Below are 22,883 nucleotides of genomic sequence, written 5' to 3'. Positions count from 1 at the left end.
GTACTGGGGTACAGGTATTTAATTTGAGTCTGCGTATGTCTCAAAGTTCAGTTTGAGGCAGCTCATCCATAATGAATTCCTATATGTCACACAGGATAGCTACCACTGGCAAAGCCATTGGACCATTTTGTTTAGTGTGATAGTTCTGAAATAACCTGGCAGTCATTGCTGATTTTTATTTGACAGCATGAGTCAGAACCATGGGCCTCATGTTAGTAAAGGTGGAAGAGAGGAGTTACAGAGAGGTAAAATGTTTGTTATGAACCGCAATGGAAAAGCTTTACTCTCCTATTATGTTAAGAGTTTATGGGGGTCAAATTGACCCCAGCAGTTTAAATAAACACAAAAGTACTGCAAAATAAAAAAATGTCATCCCAAATGACTAGCCTTTTATCCATAAATAAGAGAGAAACATCACATTTTAGAGCCTGAGGTACAGGAAGAAAAAGTTTGGTACCTATATGGGAAAGTACCACCAGAATCATCCGCAAGAAAAATAAGATAAAAATAAAAATGGTTGTATATTTTCTGACATTTTATACAGTTACAGAGGGTCAAAATAAGCCTATACAACAAATGCAAATGCAAAGTTGGTACAGGACTTCTGAAAACATAGTTCATTGCATGTTCACTCACATTTAATCCCGCCAAAATGGAAAGTATCAAGATGACAAAAGGGTTAACTGGTTTTTAAGAGATGTCAAACACTGAATGGGGTCAAATTGACTCCAAACATAACAGGAGGGTTCATCTAACAGGAGGAACGGATGTGCCTGGAGTGAAGTGAACAACATAAAGAAAATCTGAGATAGAGAGTCCAGGGGTCAGAAAGTAAAAGTCCTGCCAACTGTTTGTTCCACCCCTGAACTTGGCCAGCTGACTAATTAGGTCTACCTCTTGGCTGAAGAACTCATTAGCAAATCTGGGTGATTAGAGATTAGAACAAAGATGGAAAGATTTTCCACCTTTGCACCTAGGTCACCTACCTGCTGCTGGGAGGTGCAGAAATAAATAGAATCCTGAACTTGAGTCACTACAGCAAGGCTACTCAACTCCAAATGCTGCAGGCAGCAGTGTCTCCAGATATCTGCTCCAACCATGCACAACACCACCGGATTTCACTATTTTACCAACTTGGTTGAGGAAATAAGCTCATTAGTGAAATCGGCTGGTGTAGTATGAGGCTGGAGCGAATGCCTGCAGATTCTGTAGCCTGGCACTAAAGGGTCATTTCCACATGTAACACATGACTCAGGCGAACTGCCTGAACACCATTACATCTGCCACACTGGAAGAACAGAGAAAAAGGGAAAGTGGCCAGGGTGCGGAAAATACAGGCAAGTCTGAATGCTCATTGAAAATGAGAGCGGCGGAGAGCAGGACAGCCACAGTACAGAGTGGTATTGAGTGGCACGGAGAGTGATATTGAGTGGTGCAGCTCAGAATAACCCAGAGAGAAACACAAAGCGACACAGGCAGGGCCAGAGGGTTCCTGAAAACAGACTTCTCAGGGACGAAGGAGAAGGAGAAGAAGAATTATGAGTTTTGTTTTTAGTCAAATTTGTTTTTGTGATGCTGCATTCAGCAAGTATGTGGAGAAAATAATGATTATGTTTGAGTAGGTGACATGCTAATAAAACTCCAGCCATAGTATTCTGCTTTCTGGAGATCCATTTCTATTCATCGTGTCTAGTTCAAAAGCCTACAGAACATGCATGAAAAAAACTCCCTCTCTCTCTCTCTCTCTCTCTCTCTCTCTCTCACACTCTCACTCTCTTCTTTCTCTCTCACAATCAATGCTTTGCTTTGTTTCACAGTTACTAATGATGTGATGTGACATGTAATTTATAAAATAAGACTGTTCTCTCCAGCGCAGCATCAATGGGCATGTCCCCGCATTCCTAATATTCCAGCTAAAACCCCTGGAACGATCGACTGCATCGGTCAAAAAAACCCCGAAAAAAATGAAGAGAAATGTCTGACGGATAAAAGGATATTCCTGCCAAAGAACGTGCCTGTTTAGTATTCCAGGATTTGATAGTTAATTGTCTGCTGTTATGTCTATTGATTTGTGCAAAGAACGCTGACTAATGCATGTCATTTCCACCCTGGATAGAGAAAGCTATTGCATTCTACTTAATTTTAAATCAGATCTAATCTTCATTGAGATACCGGAGGACAGGAGAAAGATGGGACGGACATTTTCCCAGGCCTAATGAGAACCTTCAATCAGCCAGCTTCTGCCATTTTTCATTCTTTTCATCCCGGAAAAGGGCATTAGCTCACAGAATGGATTAACTCTGCTCTTTTCCATGCGTCCTCATTACGGAGAGTCCATTGAAAGTGCTCATCATTTCTTGTGTCATTTCAAAACAATGGCTTGGTGGCTGCTATATCACAATAAAGTCTAAACCCCCCAATTAAGTGACCGAATGTAATTTTGAGCAACTAATTCAAGCAGTATTTTGTATTGTTATTATGTTTTGGAGAGGAGGGTGGGGGGGTTATGCACTATTGTTGATCCTTCTCAGTGGCCACAGGATGCGGAAGAGCACTTGTTTAATTTCGCTCCACATATATGTATGGTTAAACATGCACATCGTGGTTACTGTAGGTTGAGCGGGAAACTGAGTGTTATCACCTTTTCCCAGCTGTTCCACAGGGATAATAACTATGGTGGGAACCAGGAGGAACTGAAGCAACAGACTTAATGAAGCATATGATAAAATGAGGGTGACAGATTTCTGTGAATATGATGCTGATCATAATTACGAATGCTCAATTTGGTCTCTCTTTTTTTTTTTGCAGCTGGGCACTGCCACCTCATTAAAAAGAATACATAAGCTACCACTCTTGTCTATATTGAGATATTTAAAAGTGCAATAGGTAAGATTTTTGTGTTAAAACATTGTCCCAAGACCATTGTAAATCCCGTCCTATCATTGAAAAAGACTCACTGACAGACTCACCGTCTGCCTGTGTTTATAGTCCTTAAATTCGGGCTTCAAAATATACAGTTAACAGACCGACACTCTGTCCCCTGACATTGTACAGCTGTACAATAATTCAAGCTCATTGGTTGAAATTGGTTATAATTGCCACAGCCAATGGCGTGGGCGGGCTTATTCTGAAACATACACAGCATAAACCTTGCGCAGGTCAACCAGCTAAACTATATCGAGCTGGGTGCTGGTCTGAACCGGTCAATCAGCTACCAGCAGTTTCAAAACCTAGCTTGAGCTGTTTTTGAGCAGGGATCGCTATTGTAAAATTGGTGCTGGGTGCAGTGATATGGTCCCCCTTCAAGCCCTCTGATCTCAGCCATGGTTGTGAGAATATATTACTGTGCTGTAGGCCCAGCAAATTGGCAAAATGGCCTGTTCGCCACAATAGCCGTATCACATCTGCATCTGTTCTTCAGGTGCCTTGGACTTCAGAGGATCCACTTTAAGTAGAATTATGTGGCAGTGACTTTTAGCATGCTTTTTAACAGCTCTTTTTTATCGTGCACATTTCCCCACTGACAAAGAGCACCATTTGTACTCTTCTAATCCTTGAGGCTGAAAAAAAGCTTGTGTGTTAGCTAATGCGTCAATTAAATTCAGGCCCGGATTCAATTACAGTTGATCGTCCCTTACTTTGACACGGTTTGATGACATTATTGTTTCTTTTAAAACAATATTATTTAAAATAGTTGTTTATTTATGTATTTAATTCCTGTTTTGGTGCTGGAAAAAAACAAACAAACCTACAAATAAAGGCATATATACTTAATTGGCTGGGATCAGTGTCTGGGTAGCTCTTCTTCAAAGCATGCACTACAACATTGATTGCAAAATCGTTTGTGGTAAAAGGCTGTGCAGAATAAATACAAAAGGATCATCTCCCTTCAGGATTCTGAGGGCTCTTTGTCTTTGCCCAACGCCGACTTCATATTGATTTATTCTAAAATGGTCAAATGTCATAGCATTACTTGACTCTCCTATATCCCTAGTACAAGCCCAATTCAAAATCTCACAAAACCAATGAAAAACTTGTGCTGAATAAGGGAACAAACCATTGACATAAAATGCTTTAGACTAACTGGAGAACTGATGCTCTTGTTCAGTGGAGGTACAAGGATATTATGCAGAATAACTATCTATTGACGAGTATACAGTATGCTAATAAGCAAGAGTATATGCTAATAAGTAATCAAGGCCAAGCATAACAAGTAAGCTTTTAGTTGTTTGGCTGAGTTATTTTGAAAATGGAGACTACAATAAAATACTGATTTCATTTCCTGATTCCATTAGCCTTACTGTGCATTTTGACCAGTTATTTGAGCTTTATAGGTCCTGTGATTTTGATTTGTTATTTCGTTTGTGAAATCTTCCAGCTTTAATGTGTATATGCACAATTCTTCATCTGGCCAGTCACACAACACTAAAAAAAAATCAGTATTCTCAATTCCCATTTACAGTAACTCAGCTATTCTCGAGGCAAATGTGCAGACTCATTTACAACTCAGCTAACACACGCTGAGGTAAATTTAATCAGCTGGTTGAACGGTTCAAAGCGCGGTGGTCTGGCAGCCTTTGCACACAGAACAAACACTTTACAACGCTCGCTCCGAGCTAAAGGGCAGATGTCTGCATGGAGCTCCCTTACCTTTGTAGAAGCAGCCCTCGCTGTGAACCACGGTGATCCTCCTGCCCTTCAGACAGGCCGAACGGTGCAGCTCGCAGTGGTTTGTATACAGCTCTCCGTCCGACCCGCACACAGGTTTGTAATGAGGCTTGCAGCTGTCCAGACACACGCAGTCCCCCTGTCCGGTCTCCCAGTTGATGACACAGTGTCGCCCCAGGCCACAGTACTTGTTCTCGCAGGATCCAGAATGCCCCTCGCGACCGTACAGCCCTGTTGGCGAACGTAGAAGAGTGCGGTTATTGAAGTGGACAAAACACAGCCTGAGACAAACAACCCAAAAGACAAGCCAAACCAAAAATCTGAAGTCGAATGCCAGACTTCCGACTTTCTGTAATTAGCCACATGAATCAGAACAGACCATATCTTCATGTAGACAATTTTGAGAAAGCTGACAGCTCGCAGAAGTGTCATTAAGCCACAAAGAAAAGATGAAAACATACTTATTTAAAATTTGCAAACTAATACAATTCTGTTTTGATCAGACAGAGACCGACCAGGGGGGTAATTCACAACGGGATAATGACAATTTCTAAACTGTACTTCTACCTCTGCGGCAGATTGCGAGAGATTATCCGCTTGCTATCTGAGAGCAGGTGACAAATTCTGGCAGACTCCCAAACCTTCTGGGAGAGGTGAGACGTCTGGTTTTGATGTAGAGCATGTCATTTATAAAAACAAGTGCTGAAGGCCTGGCATGGCATTTTCATTCTGGTACTGAGATTTGTTGAACTTATTGTAGCCTACTGCTACTGTGAGTTATGGAACTTATGATTGGCAGGCAGCTTGGCATACCACTTATTGGTTACATTGCAATTCTGTGTACATAAGCAACAATTTCTATATATATAAAACACTATTTAAAATCTCAACAGAAGGCCTTACTATCATAGTATTTGTTTTGATAATGAATAATAAGTAATTCAAAAAGTGTTTTTCATTACACTCACAACACCTCTGTGTAGAAACAGAAGGTGCTGAAAAATAAAAAGCTTGTCCAATAGTCACACTCGCCAAAATTACGTAAAATTAAGGACAAGATGCAAAGAATGAGGCATAACAATCTTAGCGTTCCTTCGGCGGCCAAAAATAATGTTTAGCATTTGCCGCTGTACCACTGTCGCGTAAGAGTTGACAGACACAACGCGTGAGCATGTGAAACGAAAAAACACCCACACTATTTTACAGCAAGACAAGCCAGACTTTCGCTTCGGGTATCACAGCAATTATCTTAGTCTCCTACAGGAAAACTCGGATCGCCACACTGCAAAGTCTCCTCGTTGGCTGAATGCAAACTCAATTTGTGCTCTCGTGTTTCTCTTTTATCCCTGTGAGGAGGAAAATGCCGAAATGAAGCTTCTGCAGCAGTCACTGTTATCTGAGCTCTCGTCAGAAGATGACTAGATCCTTCCTAAGCTGGGGTTCAGGACCCAGTGGCAGACGCTGGGGTAAAGATGGATTGCAGACGCATATTAAATATGGCGCGTACGATTTTGCCTTTTGCTTGCACGTTGTCTGATGTGATAGATAGTTCAGCTACATTAGCATAACCATGTCTGAATTGGCACTCCTGTAGCCTTGTATTTAAAGTATTTACAGACTCCTACTTTCAGCAATCTCAGCCTGTCACTGTAATAACAGCGTTAAGTCAAATTATTTCTGCTGAACGTGACATCGCATTGAATTCAAATGCCAGCATCTGATCACTATTAAAATAATACAGATTATTATATATTATAGTATAGCTGTAATAATAAAATGCATATCTGTTTTCATTGCATGTAGTCATATCCCAGAACATTTATTTAGCAGTTCTGGTACTTGGTTTCATTTTTAGCCCTTTATGTTGCCATGCTCAAACTATTTTTAATGAGGTCCATAACTTTTTAAAAGCTTTTTAAGCTGTCATGGTCAAGGTGAGTCCGATAATGGTGGGAAAAGAGGAAAGAGTACTATGGAGAGCCCACTCACACTGTCCATCATGAGATTAAACATCCAGCACATTTAACAAGCTGTTTCTCAAACCATGAAGTTCCACATTGTTAAATTTAATCTTATCAATCGTATAGTTTAATTAAGGAGCACCATATTATATAGAGACATGTTGAAGAGACAGAGAAAAAAATCCAAATGGAAAGCTAGCCCTGCCGTGCAGATTGTAACATTTAATTTAGAATCGAACAGGCAGAGGTTTCAGATTAAATGTGTATTATTACCACATCACAGTTCAAGTGCTGACAAGCTTTTCCCCTAATTACTGTATCTCTTCAGCCACACACACACACATATGTGCGCACACACACACACACACACACACACACATGCACACACACAATAACTGTTGACCATAAAAGAGGGACTGAATATTATCTGTTAAAAATGCTGGTTTGTCCTAGAGGGTCTTCTGTCTAAAGGCCAAACCATCTGCACTGTGGTACACAAGGTGCAAGCCAATGTCTGTAGTGACAAAGATGAAATAATTGGGAACCAAAAAGTGACTTGTTTCTGTTGAGATGGAAGTGTCCCTTTGTAATGAGAAAACTGGATGACAGACACCATGTCATGATAACATCACCATGCCAAATCAGTCTCTCTCTCTCTCTCTCTCTCTCTCTCACTCTTTCTTTCGATCGAAACCTCCCAGTGCACTTGACTCACTCACTAACCTCCCCTGACCCCATGAGACCCCCTATATAAAACGTTCACCTTTGAGACCATAATGCTATCCTACATAAACCGCGTGTACCGGCTCGATTGTTTCGCGCATGACGTCCGCTGTTCTTGCCATTTCCAACTAGCATCAACAAGATTAATGAGCTGTGTGAACAGAAAGGAAAAGTATCTGAGTGATACCGCACCGGAGAGAGAAAGGCAGGCTGCTCAGATATTATTTGGGAGGCTGAAAATTAGTTTTTCGCACCTCACTGCATAAGCCCCCAAAACATACTTGCCAGCTTATGGAAATAAATCCCACCGTGCAACGAAACAATCAAAGCAGAAAAGGTGAAAAACCACTCTCCCTTGTGCAAACCGGATTTACATTTACCCCAACTTTAATTTTGTAAAAAAAAAACTTGTTTGTGGTGTTATTTGCCTTTAGATATACTGAGAATGTACAATCTTGGTTCTTCCCACTGTTCTACATAGTGTAATTATGGTCTAATACACAGACGCTGTTTGTTGTGTTCCTTTAATTCCACATCCCTTCTGTGAGTTGTTGTTTTCGCGAGTGGGGCTGGACCTGCCCGAGGTTTCTGCCTGGAGAGCCAGCGGTCTTTGGGGAGGGAAGAGTGTGGTAAACAACAGGAAACATCTCTCAGCTTGTTCACCACAGCTAATTCAGATGCCCCAGAAGATTCAACCACAAGAGCATGTGAAACAAAGGAAAAACATCACAATAAATAAACGCCTACAAAAACAGGACTGGAACCAGGGCAAAGAGAGCAGGCTCTTGGTCAACTTTTCAATATGTGCTCCTGTAAAGTTATAGAATATGGACGCATTACTTGCTAATTTTCACAATGTTAACTTACCGCTTTAAAGCTAAGCAAAGCTGAGCTCTGCTCTCCCAGGAATTAATCAGTGTATACTAGCAGTACACATATATTTTTAGCCCACATCTTGTGGAAAATTAACAAATGTGATGTATTGACGGCTATTAAGAAGCTACTACATGCTCGCTACCATTAAATCTTTTTTTACTGTTATTAGTCACTGCTATGTTTGATAAGAGTTTTTCAAATTAAAGTGTGATTACTGGGAAGTTATAGGAAGTCAAGAGTGATTAATCCTTATCAGAGCATGCCAAGAAGAAGCTGTTTTTATTTTCTTGGTAAGCAGGGCATTAATCAATGGTCCCAAAACCAGAGCTCGTTTAGAAAACATGGCAAAAAGCATATTAATTCTGCTGTATCATAAACTAGATGTGCATAACTTTTCCCTCTCACTGTTAATAGTTACAATTGTGTGTGCTTAGTCTCAGGGCACCAATGAGGTGTGAAATGAAACATATACAGTATTTGAACATTTTCATTACTCCTTACTCCTCTACCCACCTCAGAAAGCATTATCTCCTCTAAGAAATGGTATAAAGAATGTGCACAAAGCATGTCCATGTGGCTCTTTAAGGACAAAAGACTCTGTCTGACAAAGATGTGGCAATACATCATGCCAGATCACGCAATTATAGCCAGTTGCGGTTTGCAACCGGTTCAAGAGTGGAATCCTGACCATGCCGGTCTCGGTGCGGTTAGAATACCTACAGGGTGGCTTTTAATTGGCCGTAGCCTCACCGAGGGAGAGAGGGATTCGGTCGGCAGGGGCCTCAGTCTGGTTGATTGGGCACCGGAGGTCTGCCTGCAGTGGCTGTGTAAACAGATCTCTCCATGCAGAATGTGTAAGATAGCTGCCGGGTGAACGACGTGGACTTTTCCCAAACTGAGAGACCATTTTGCAGGAATAAATGGAAGATTTGAAGATGAAATAAGGAATTCATTCATAAAGGTCATTTCCATTTTAACACGAGCACTCAAGTTTAAAATGGTTATACACTAAACACCTCTCAAACCATCAACTGGGAAACATGGCATGGTCTAGGAGAACCTAACCAAAGGATGAAAAGAAAAAATATTTTTTATAAACAAGCTAAAAATATATGTAAATCATATCAAATGAAAGTATCATCCATCTTTGGTGTGTGTAAAATTGGCAACAAAAATTGTATTTGCGATGGAGTCCAATATCCGTTCTGCCATAGCACTTACAGAATCAAAGTGCTCGAGATGTAAAAAGCTGAAAAACGAGACAGCCTTAAATGATCAAGGACAATGGATATGAAGTACCATGTTCTCTTCAGGGGGAAAAAGTGAGCCAGAAGAATTCATCATTAAGCCCTCAAATCAATGATACTCATAACAACATCTGACAAGCCAGAGTGCTCAGTGTACTCCTGGTCTGTTCTGTTGTTTCCTTGCAGTGATCTATTTAAAATGTAGATTTTTTTTTCCCTCAAACTTCTTAAGGCTAAATGTCCAAAAAATAATAATAATGTTTGTGTATCACAGCTTGCATGAGAATGTTTTGTTTCTTGTGGTCCACAGTCTGGGCAGAGAAGAGGCAATGCAGGCTTGTTGAGTTCCCAAAAAAATTTAAATGCAACCCACATACTGTCTCTCTAAACAGCCCTATTTGTCAGGCTAGCCATGCTCCGCTAATTGTAAACTCTTCACAGAGCTCCCACAGCTAATTCACATAACATTAAGCTGTCTTGTTTGTGGCAACCAGCCATTGTGTACTTTTAGTGATAGCTCCTTTGCAGCTGTAAGCATCGGGTCTGCATTTTAAGCTTTAGTTTCCAGTGACAATTTCACTTTAACTGCACTTTAAATAAGTACTGTAGATGTGGGGTGGAGGGGGGATAGGCACATTATAAAATGTCATTATGGCAATACATGAAACATATGACAACATAGGGTTCATTTAAACAAGGTGTACACTTTAGCAGCATTAATTTCATAGGGTATAGTGCCTTACAGACATGATGAGAATGCTCAGTTTTGCATGATGGTAGCAGGCTATGGTGTTGGTTGGCTTTCTGGACTGTGAACCCAAAGCTCGAGTTTAAGCAGAAAACCACAGCTGCACACTTTCACCAGGCAGTGTGTCAAGTACAGCATTAGCCTGAGGTTTGTATTTGTTATGGGTGACAACTAAAAGCACAGAGTCTTTAAATATGAGGTGCTCTTTGTTTTACAGTAGAGTGCTATAATATGCTTAGTCAACCGTTGGCCAGAGCAGGCAGGAATTAGGCTAGGCATCAATTAGGAAGACCAGACAAATGGAAAACAGTTATGCAGCTCTGTTTCTCAGAGAATCAGCAGGTCTCTGAGCAAGGAATAAAATTGGTCCACACCAACAGGAACGATAAACGCATCAGGCGATGATATCATTAATTCTTCAGACATTTAAGAAAGATCATGGTGGTTGGAATTCAGAAGGCATTTTTTGATTATACAGATCTGTTGGGGAAAGTCTCCTGGCAAACCTGGCTCTCTATTTTTCTTATTTTCTATTTTATGTACTGTAAGTACTCTATGGAATTGACTTTATCAAAGCAGCACAAATTCTCTCTGTTCTCTCTGTAGAACTAGAAGAGTTATGTATTTGTTTGGGGTCAATGTATTATAGAGGTTCAGATTCCATATGACCACACTGCCTGTTATCCTTAAGTTTGGATGATAAATCCAGCAGTGCTTTAAAATGGCTATCCCCACACAACTTTTTATATTAAGTTCCATCTTGCTTGCATGTTCTCTTGTGTAATGATAAATATTCCATATCAGCTAGCAAGGTATAACTACTTTTAAAAGCCTAACTACAAGCTAGCTGGTGTTAGCTAGTTAACTAGCTGGCCTTAACACTGTCACTGCCATTTTTCTGTATAGCTAGTGAACTCACTTGGTTGGTGTTTATGACTAACCTAATAAACTATCCAAAATAGCTGGCATTTTCTGTTATATATGCCGACCAAGCTGGTCTCTTTTTGGCTGCCCTTGCTTTAATGTATCTGTTACATTTTCAGAAATTGAGTGCTTGCTTTCCACTTCAGACAGACAGTGAGACTGGCTGCTATTAGCCTGTCTGTGGGCTATGTCATGTCAATGACCTGTGTGCAAAATGTTTACTTAGTTTACAACTTTTCATTAGTTAATGTATTTGTTAACTACTAACTAATGTATTAGTTAAATTAGTATTTATACATTAGCAAACCATAGGATATACTTATAATTAATTAACCATTAACAAATACATTGACTGTTTTTTTACATTCTAACATAAATAGCCATTAACTAATGTCGTTGTTAAAATGGATTAATGATGTACAAATACATAAAGAGAGCTGTACAGATTGACTTTGCAGTAGTTAATTACTCAACTACATTAGTTAATGCCAATTCATGTAACCTTATTGTAAAGTGTTACGGAATTGTGAGCTCTAATTCAAATGTAATAAAATGCACAGTCATGAAATTAGAAAAAAGCACATATAGTTCTGATTTACCCACAGAATGAGTGGTCTTGTGTCAGGATCCGTTGGATTTAAACTGAGTTGTTTTCGCATAAAAAATGACTTCATGTTTTATGATCATTTTTTCAGGGTATCCATAACACAGAAATGGCGCGACGTAAAAAACATAGTGAGCACTACTGCTCCTGCGCTCACTACACAGTAATACACCAGGACAGCTGGATGAACCTAAATGGAAGGAACAGATAATTTAATAGATTATACTGATAGAGGAATAGATGCAGTCCAGATTTTTTTCCTGACCAATAACTGATGTCTTTGTTGTTACATGCAGGGCAGCACCGCCCATTTTGACTGCAATAAATAATGTATCCATCTTATAAAGAATCCAGATGAAGTATACACATGCATTGTTTGCAGCAAAGCAAATAATTAATCTCCATAATGATGCAACAGAGAGGGAAAGAACACACAAAATAACCAAAGACAGAATTATTAAAAAAGAACAGCAATATAAAGAGATTATGAGCATGAAAAATACAATATATTAACACAAAGATAAATTCAGACTATGGAAAGAATTGAGGGAGTTATAATATGAAAGCAATACATTTAATTTCATGTTATGCTCCATTTATGAACTCATTAATTAACACAGTGGAATCCTTAACACAAAGGAAAGAAAAATGCAGTAATAATAATGGCAGTGTTATATTGCAAAGATATCAAATGAGTGTAATCTTAAAATAAATGCGATTTGAAAACAGGAAGGAGAAAGAGATTGAGAGCGTGATGAAAGCAAGTAACATACTCGACTATGGAGAGTTGTTTTGCTGCATACAAATGATCAAATCCGTATAGAAAAGATATTCTAAGGATGTAGGTGGGTAGAGTTCATGGGTAGAGTTAGTAGGCCTATTTGGGCCAATTTTCCTTATCTCACAAAAATTATGCATGTAGAAAAAGCAAGTAGTAAGGTACCCCAAGACAACCCTTGCTGCAACCCCTGTTTGTAAATGAGGTTTTCAACTAATAGCAGATTTTATCTGCACTAGTTTTATGAAGAAGAAAAAAAACATTATTGTGGCCAGAAATAGTAAGCTACTGGCTAAAAGTAATGTAGAGGTGATTGGAAAATGACAGATTAGACAAAACTGGAATGGCTTCGATAAACGCATAACACAAATGGATACAAGTGGAGGGTAAAATAATATCCTTCACTTCCAGGCAAATAAATAATCATATTAATGTCACTAAAAAAATACCTTGAAAATGGCTTTTTTTTCCTGTCGCAATTTGAGTGCACATTAAAATGAACATGTCTTATTCTGGGCAAGATGCTACCAATTAAAATGCTGGCTTTCTTCCATCAAAATCTCAACCCATCGAATACATTTCCAGGTATCCTTAAAATGGAAGAATTTCTAAAAATGGGGACAAAGTACGATGAGACATTGAACATTTCCTGTAATATTCATTCCCCCCTAGCAAAGCTTTTGTCATTTTTACAGTGGATATGACAGCCATTTACTGTTTTGACGATGGAGAACTCGAGAAAGGAGTTTCTGGGTACAGTGAAAAGACAAAAATATTCCTTCTGCAGCATACATGTCGAATGTATCTGAATTTGTATTTTATTGGCCAAAGAAAAGAGAGCCCAGAAAATTTTAAGAAGGAAAGCAGAGTAAGGTCTCATAGCAAATACTTTCTACTGATAAAAACCTTGACGGGCTTAATTAGAGAGTGGGTTTGTGAAAAATATTATTTTGTTCTCTTTTGATTTTTTAAAAGAATATACAAAGGGACAGGTGTGTCAGAGGAATGCAGAATTCAAGAAGGCCATACCCAACCTACAATCAGATCAGTTTCATCAATAACATATTCCTTTTCACATCGATAAAAATGCTATCCCATACCAAAAATTTTGATTATAGAAAGGATATTTGGGATGCACGGACACAGTATGATAGACCTACAATAAATACAATTTTATTATAACCTAAAAAGTACTGGATGGACCCAAAAGCAAAGAGCATAAATGAGCAGTGTGAAGGCCAAAGGGAACTACCCAAGATGCAAAGCACCCCCCCATCTGTGAAACGTTGGCCATGTACTGTATGCTTGTCTTATGCTTGCTATTAGAATGAATTCTGAAGTGTACAGAAGCATTGAATTTGCTCAAGTGCAAGCAATAGCCTCTAGCCTCCAAACTCATTGGACGGCACTTCACAAACACAATGACAATGACCACAAACATACTGCAAAAGCACCAAAGAAATTCAAGAAAATACCAGAAAATTCTTGACTGGCCAATTAACCCGATCTGAATCCAACTGAACATGCATTTCATACACTGAAGAGAAAACTGAATTCAACTAGCCACCAAAACAAGCAGGGGCTGAAGATGGCTTCAGAACAGACCTGGCAGAACATCACCAGATAAATAATAATATTAATAAGCTTTACTTATATAGCACCTTTCATACATAAATTTAGCTCAAAGTGCTTTACATTCAGCCAGTTACAAAGAATTATAAAGACAAGATATTGTCGATGAAAAGATACATAAATAAAAGAATAAACACTCTGATTGTAGGAATATGCCCACATGCAGGTCAGGTTCAGTTAGGTGTGTTCCTATCATTGCCCATGACCAAGGCACTGGCCTCACGACTGGAGTTGGTCCCCAGGCACTGCACTGTGGCTGCCCACTGCTCCTAAGTAACTTGGATGGGTGATATGCAGAGAATAAATTACCCCACAGGGTTCAATAAAGTATATCTATGGGTCACACACTTTCACTGCATGCAAAGTATATGCAGCAAAGTACTAAACATAACTACTTCCATTTACATAACAATAATCCCAGTAGAGTGCATAAAATGTGTAATACTTGGCTGTACTATTAGTAGCAGGCCTATAGTAGTTGTATATACTCGCCTTAGTGTTTCTTACGGCCGTATTAGTTTTATTCTGCTTGTATTTTGCTCAGCTGCCCTTGCTGTATAGTACATTCAGCACAAAACACACGGTTTGTGTACCAGCAGTCAGCAGTTTCTCCAACATTGTTTCCGCATGAATATTCAGCAGATGCAAATCCTGACTTTTCCAATATACATATTCTTAGGGTCGTAAGGAAATATTCATTGTTCCTCTAAGTGAAATTTTGGTTACCTGTGGGTACCTATTAAGTTGTTTGTCCCTTTGTCAGGTAGATGAGGCTTTTAACCTTTTAGAGTTTCCACAAAATGCAACACATATCTAACATCTGGCAAGGGCAGTCACTGTCAGAGTGAAGATGCATGCAGACAGCACACTCCTCTCCATGTGAATGCACACCATGCACAGACCAGAAGATAAAATGGTGGGAGTGAATTACAAAGTGGGGGCATTGAATATATGTAAGCCGTACACACGAAGAGCTATGAATGGTGCCATTTTCTCACTTAATCTACTCTAAGCCAGAGGATCTTTTAAATTCAATGCTATTTAAATCCATATAACTCAACCCAGACACATATACTATAGAGACTGTGGGAGTCTACCACATTTGTGTGTGTGTGTGTGTTACAGTTTTGCCTCTTTTGTAAATAGTATTACGCTGTGGTGATTCATGGGTGAAAAGTGAAAAGTGAGTTTTCAGCACTCATTACTTCTGTCATTGTCAAGTGCAATGGGCTATGCGATGTGTTTTTATTTATTTCACAAAAAAATGTAGCCTACTATCTGTTGCATTGCCTCGAGATACTGTCAGATTTGTGTCAACATGGTTTGGTACCGCAATAGGCAGTGTGTCAATAAAACATGAAGTATTGTGAAAGTTTGTGTCAAATAATTGTTTTCATTTTCCTCCGCTCAGACGACCTCGTAACTAAAATGCCGGTGCTCTGTGCCACGTTCGTGGTGCTACTAGACATGGAACACATGGAGTTGCCAATGGAGACAAATATTAATCAGCTTTGTTTTGTTTGATAGCATTCAAATGCATAAAGCATTTCGATTTCTCAAGGAGAGCAGGACACTCCACTGTGTTTTTTCATACAGACAGGCAGAGAGCAGAGAGGGTAAGAAACACTGAAGGGGCCCCAGCTAAGAAAGTGCCACACTGCCCTTAAACCCCTGCCAAGGCAGGGGGAACTGCACATGGCCTGAGAGCCAGCTGCCCTACTGACCACTCCACACACCCAAAACCATTTAATAATCAATAATAATCTATGGAAAGTGTCTTTTTTTTGTTTTTGTTTCTTGTATCAGAGCTTCACATAGGTGAGGCATAATTGCATATGTTATTTCTGCTTTCAACCCACATTCACTTGATGGGCAGTCCACAATTCTGATATCACCCGATTTCCATATCTGAGGTAATCTATAATGTGTATCGCTATGTTTTTATATGAGATAATAGGAGACAAATGAGAGGCATGGCACATGGTCCCACTGTAGCAGTTGCTAACGCAAAGGCCAAGAGCCTTAGACTGACAGCATTTGAAAATGTGAACTGAGAGCCTGCAGTGTACTAAATGAATTGGAAAACAATCTGCAGCTGTGTGCGTTTCATCACGCGGCTGAAGCAGGATGCATCGCAGGATGTATAATTGTGTAATTTACACCACAGACGTGAGAAGGCTACGGAATGGCATGTGGTGCTTTCGCAATGTACACTGAACTGCATGCAGCGCGTTTTTTTAATTACGAATGCAGGAATTATATTACTTAAAGCATTGTGTAATCAAATTGCTTTTAGTAAATAATTAAATAATGGGAAGAGAATTAGAACTAATTAAATCTAAAATGTGTTGGCAAGATAAGCATTCTGTATGATGTTTACTCCACAAAGGAATGAAATAAACATGATATTCCTCTAAAGTATGAAATACTTTTAAGATTGTTGCCTTCCAGAATAAAATTTCATAAAGATGTCTATTTGTAGGGAATTGAAATGGATGATAGGTTGTTCAGAATGTCAAATTCTGGGAATACACTGTATATATTTTTGTTAGAGTCTTTTGTTAGACTCCAGTATAATGTATACAGTAGATATCAATTCATTAAATATTTATATGTTCATATGAATCCTGGTAAAAATATGTGCATATCCTTCCATTAAGACTCTTCCATTATAAATAGTGCACTGTAAAAAAAAATCTTGCTTCAATTTAAAAAATTTAAAATGCAAAGTTAAGTGAACTTAAGAAGACACTAATTAGTGTAAACAACTTGTCTTTTAAAGTTCACTTAACATTACCTTAATGGCATATATGCAATGACATAAAAGCTTAATGCAGCATGGACTCTAACCTTTTTAAATTGAAGCAAAATTATTTTTACAGTGAGCTTTGAGTAATCAGCATTGCTCAACCTTTTTTTTCAACCACGGTAGATGAATTCATCAGAAGCCATTGATGCGGCATGATCATGAAAACCAACATTCTAAATAGTCTGCCTTTTCAGGGTTTTCATTCCACCATTTGGATTTAATGAACAATAATGAGGAATTTTGTGATCAGGATTGTTTTTACATGGTGCACCTGACCTAATGACCTGAAATGCCGATGTAAGTAAAAGTTTAATTTGAACACAAGGCCCTCCATTTCACTTGCCACAATACACATACTGCACTATATACTTCTTCTTTGTTTTCTTTGCTCGATTTAATTTGCTACAAAAATCTAATTTCCAAACATGTACGTACTTATAGTCAGATAAACAGGGAATAAAAGTGTATCCTTACAGACAGATAGGCCCAACCTTCCCCCATTATTGGTTTGACCTTCTAGTGAATACAGGATATCGGTTGCATTACCTTCATATTACTTTCTGCCAAATGAATTAGTAGCTCGGCTATCTTTAGCCTGTCATTGATTCTTGTCTCCGTCATTAATAAGCCACAGACGCAGCTCATACAGGGAGAACACAGATGCATCTGTCAGAGGTAAAGGGCACACTAGAGATTGCTTCCATAGCTTCTGACATGTCACCACATTTCACATTCTGGGAGTTTGAGGCTAATGGCCTGATTCAGTTCAAACCAAAGCTTTTTTAACCCCAAAGGTTTTTAATTCTGAGGAATGATTTTAAGGACCACTTGAGCGGCTCAGCTGGTAATTACTTACAGCAGATTGCACACCTTAACGAGGGATATGTCATTACCTGTACATTTAATTCTTTATTTAGGTCCACATTTATAAAAATGTCTTTTATTACATTCTGATGTCCTTCACTTGAGTAGCAGAATGCTTTCCAGTAGGGATCTAGCAAACAATATGCAGAATAAACATTTGAATCTCAGTTATTAGTACCAGCACAAAACATTATGGGCACAAGAAACATCTTCTTCAAACTAGTCGTTTTGCTGTCCATTTAGCCAGCCAATTAATCTTAGACCTCTGACCACTAGTCTGTGGACATGGCCAATATTTCCCAATGTAAAAACTAGGAGCTGACACTTATACTCTAGTTCAGTTATGGCTTGTACTAATGGCCAGTATTTGAATTTTTTTGTTAGATATGCTTCTTCCAAACTTGAATCGAAGGCACAGCCTATTTCTAGTAGGAACACCTCTTTATGGTACTCATCAATCACAGTGAGATCAGGTTTGTTTGCAGTTACACTGGAAAATTGATGGGGATTATTACTGAACTTTGTGGTTTTACAGTGGAGTTCATATGTAACACAGATTGATGGAGAATGGATGATACATCTTTAGTTAGAATATAATTATATGTATATATGCCACAATATACATCTTGTGCATTTGGTATAGGCTATACACTATATATATTTCAGATGAAAGTTCATATTTATTCATATTACTTTTCTTTGGTAAATTTGCCTCTGTTGAGCCATCCATAGTTTGAGTTATATAATTCTGAGCAATTTTCTGCTCAATTTTACAATGTAAAATGACACAAATGTATCACCTTAGGAAAGAGTCACCCATTGAAAATGAATCCACTGTTTAGCAAGTTCTCTTATTGGCATTACATTGAGTTAGTCACCTTCAGTCAGTTTTTACATTATGGCAGGACTACATTTCCCGGAAGCGGTTCTTCCAGCTAAAAGATTCACACTGTTGAGGGTTCAAGGAAATTCTATCTTTCAATGAGCATTGAAATGGTAACAGAATCATCCTTTTTTTCCATTTTACAATGGGGTGCATACATTTGGGCACCCCTGGTTTAAATGTCACAATGAATCTGTATGTGATCGAAAGCAAATCACATACAGCAATTTTTTAGTTTCATTTTGTACTGTTTATAAATGACAAAAAGAGGACCCTGTTCATTAGTTTGGGAACCCTTTTGGATTATTTTTAAAAAGATGATTATTTTTTAAAAGATTATTGCTAAGGCCCAGACCCAGGTGATTTACTTGTTAGGGCTTCAATGAGTCAGGTGAGTATAATTCCAGGGTTATTCAGAAATAACTCCATGCCTTCTAAAGTATCCAACTGCAGTGGCTGTTCTGTCTGGTGTTAACAACCATGGGTTCTTCTAAACACTTCTCCAAGGGTTTCAGAATGAACACGGTTCATTTCCACTAAGAAGGAGAAGGCTACAAAAAAACTCAACGTCTCAAACTACCTATTTCAGATAAAACGGCACAGGAAACCTTGCGAGAAATGCTCAGAAGAATCCACACATCACTACAAAAGACATGCATAAAAGAATAGCAGACACAGGTCTAGCTGTTCACAGGACATCAATACAACTTACTCTAAACAACAAAGACCTACATGGCAGAGTTCCCAGAAAGAATGACCTCAACACAAAATGAAGTGTCTGAAGTATGCAAAAGAAAACATTGAGAAGCCTGAAGCCTTTTGAAACAATATTTTGACAAAACCAAAACAATTATGCCACCATCAAAGAAGGTATTTTTGGAGAATAAAGGATGAAGATGAAAAAATGTGTCATGTTAACATTGTACCATTTAGAGGTCAGGTTTGCTTCTGTTCACGTAGATATTAATTGTAAAAGGCTTTTCAACCAAATTTTTCCTCACCACTGTATCTTATGCAAGCCTTGAAATTTAGCTGACTATGAATAGAGAGCATGTCACCGAGATGCATATTACTATATTATATAATAATATCACATCTTCTTTCACTCAGTAAAGTGCAAAGCGTCAGGAAAACGCTGAGGCAAAGCAGCGGGCTTGCAGCTCTATAATTCACTGATAAATATGAGTGTATGCTATGTTCAAGGTTTGTAACAAAAATGTTCTATTCCCTCAAAAGGTGGCAATTGTGCATTTTTGCCTGACAAGCAGAACATGAATGAATACCCATCAGTATCATCAGAATACCCATGGGTAAACAAATTATTTGCACCTTTGAGAGTTAGCTCATTTATCCTAATAAATGGCAAGAGGGTAGCCAAGCCACTGAGTATTAAATCCCAATGACAGACATCTTCATTGTTGCTAGTAATGTACAATGGCTTAATGTGATCAATTGTCATTTTAATGTCATGCAATAGGCATATATTTATAGCTGCATATTTTCTGCTTGAAATGAAATTCAAATGAAAATTTGAATTCAAAGATTCTTACAAAGTTTACACGGTTTTCTATCTGAACTGACAGCAGTGAGAGAATTTAAATCGTCACAATAATAAGCTCTAACCAATTTCTGCCTCTCAGGTTCACAGCATGGCCTCTGTGTGCTCAGCACTCAAATCTTGAGGTAAAATAATATAAGGCTTGAGTGGTGAGGGCTCCCAACGAAGAAACGAGAAGGGAGCGCCCTTTTCCCAGAGACAGCTGTGAGAACTCCATTTTGAGACCCATTAAACCGGAGGTTCAGGGAGGTTTACAGTTTGTTTAAGTGGCTGGAATGCACGCAATGTCGTTCAGTTACTCAAGCATCCAGTTTCAAGGTCACTTAATATCACCGTTTGTTGTGAAAGCCGTGTATGCATTTTACGCCGTTGTACATGAAAACTTCTCTTCCCAACCTTTTTTCGTCTTCCCTTTATTGTCAATCCGAGCGTGGAGGAGAATATTTAATCCGGCGCAGCGTTGTGTGGTTATTTATATGTCAACAATTTGCCTGATTCACCTTGCAGTAACCTTATAGTGAGAGATTCAACACTGCTGTCTGGGGAAAGTCACTCGGGCGTATCTCATTCTACAGTGAGTCTAGCGTTGTGAATTCCAACAGGTGAGCACTGAGGATGGTATACACTGTCAATGACAATCACCCACTTAAAATTCTTCCGCCTCCACCTCGGAACAACACTAACAACAAGGTCCACACTACAGAACAACAAATATAAGAAGTCTGGCTTGCAGGGTTTCTTCCCCTCTTCTTTTTATGTATTTTTCCATTTCCAGTTCTCGTTGCCTTACTTCAGATCGATATCGATGGTGAAAATTAAATTTTCAACTCTTGCATCCCACATGGACTGTGGATCACTTGAGGCCTGACACTCCCCTACCCTGCACTCTATTTCAGCCAAGGAAGCCTGACATACATAAAACCTTGGTAGAAAACCCCCAAAAAACTGGATTATGGGACCCAGCAGGGTAGGATAAACTATACACCCCTAGTGTATTTTGTCATTAATCATATTGACTTAAGCCGTGAACAGTTTTTATTTATGTTAAGTTGTTTTTGTTTATCTTGAGTTGGGTAACTCTAACCCAGATTTTGTAAGCAGTATTTGATATTTCATACTATTTTGTTCTGCCACGCACATCTGTCACTGTGGTCAATAATTCAGTGTTTCAGATATCCAGCATGCCTCCAGTTCAAACATGGTGGCTGTGTAGTACAGTGCTCAGGGCTGTGAGCTTGTAATCCAGGGTTTGCAGGTCGGATTGCCTCTGTTCTGCTGTTGTGCCCTCGAGCAAGGTGTGTAGCCTAGAGTGGTTCAGTACACAGGATATTCATAACGGTGTAACAACACGTAACTATGTAAAAGCAACTATGTAAACAAGTCATAGATATGAATACTTGCTAAATGCAAAATAAAAAAAGTGTAATGTAAATATGAATATGAATTACCACTCATACAGTATATTAAGTGGCAATACTGTAGTGATTTTTAGGCAGCTCCATCAATTTACTGTTGCAGAAAATCAAACTACATTACCAGCACCTACAGTCCAGAACTTTCTGTCTATCTTGGGGAAAAAAATAAAAATCACTTTCAGAACAGGGATCGAAGGAAGCTGTGATTGTCTGGCTGAAATGGCAGAGTGAAATGATAGTCTGGACATATCGAGGCCCTCCAGGATCAAGGCTAAGGAGTACTTCCTTGCCGGTCGGCGCTACTGTGCTTTAGTGCTCACACTCGCCGACGGTGGGGCAGACACGGCGGGCGCGTGCATTTCAGCCGTGAGGCACGGCAGAGGTGAAGCGCTGATGTTTCCCGTCACCGCCGAGGAAACGAAACGACGGGCGAGCCAACCGAATACGTCTTGGCACGGGCGCGCGAGCAGGGTGCCATATTATCTGAGAAGCTGAAAGCTGGGAAGGGGCAGCAGGAGTGCTAAGAGGCAAGCGGATCTGGCAGCCATCTTAAAGTGCGGAAAGCGGAATAAATAATGAATCCGTACCTGTAATGCGTAAACTCTCCGGGCTCCCATCCTGCTGAAACACAAACAGAGAGAGAAGGTGAAGGATAATATATCACGCGCCGGAGGCAAAAGCTCCAAAAAAAGAAAGAAAACAAAAAACTATTCATGACTCTGTGGATAAAACATTCAACATAAGATTCCTAAGAAGCCATGTGGATTCAGGAGTATGTACAATACATTGATTAAAGCATTGAGCAAATTCTGTTACTTAGAGTGACCTACACTGCTTGCATTCTTTACCTGCAGCCTATTATGAAGCTGGAAATTTCCGGAAGGTATTGAGGTTAAGCACCTTGCACAAGAGTACAACAGCAGTGTGTCACCATGGAATCAAGCCCACAGTGTTGGAGTTACAAAGTCAATTCTCCCAACAATTGTGCCACACCACCACCCCTAATATGATTTAATGTAAATGTTTATTGCTATGGCTCTGGGTCTGTTTGTACAAAAGCAATTGCAGATAGTACTTTGTGACACTGCTTGCCTGTTAGGGCACTACAACCGCTAACTGCTCTTCTCCAAACTGCGATACTACTCACACAGGTTTGCCAACTCACATACCAGAATGTACAATAAATTTTAAGG

General features: G+C 39.2%; 1 protein-coding gene across 2 annotated transcripts in view; it reads right to left on the bottom strand.

The window, feature by feature from the left end:
- Positions 1 to 22,883, bottom strand: part of fstl5 (follistatin-like 5) — a 126,893-nt gene that overhangs the window by 77,353 nt on the left and 26,657 nt on the right. Inside the window, exons 3-4 of one of the 2 annotated variants that reach the window (XM_061252033.1) lie at positions 22,278 to 22,308; positions 4,651 to 4,899 (exon numbers count right to left, since the gene is read on the bottom strand). In XM_061252033.1, coding sequence (XP_061108017.1) covers positions 4,651 to 4,899; positions 22,278 to 22,308 — 280 coding nt within the window. Of the gene's footprint in view, positions 1 to 4,650; positions 4,900 to 22,277; positions 22,312 to 22,883 lie in introns of both variants that reach the window. The other variant, XM_061252032.1, reaches the window with a different exon arrangement.

Source organism: Conger conger, chromosome 8 (assembly GCF_963514075.1).
Source record: "Conger conger chromosome 8, fConCon1.1, whole genome shotgun sequence".
NCBI lineage: Eukaryota > Metazoa > Chordata > Actinopteri > Anguilliformes > Congridae > Conger > Conger conger.
This window is presented reverse-complemented; position numbering and strand designations above follow the sequence as displayed.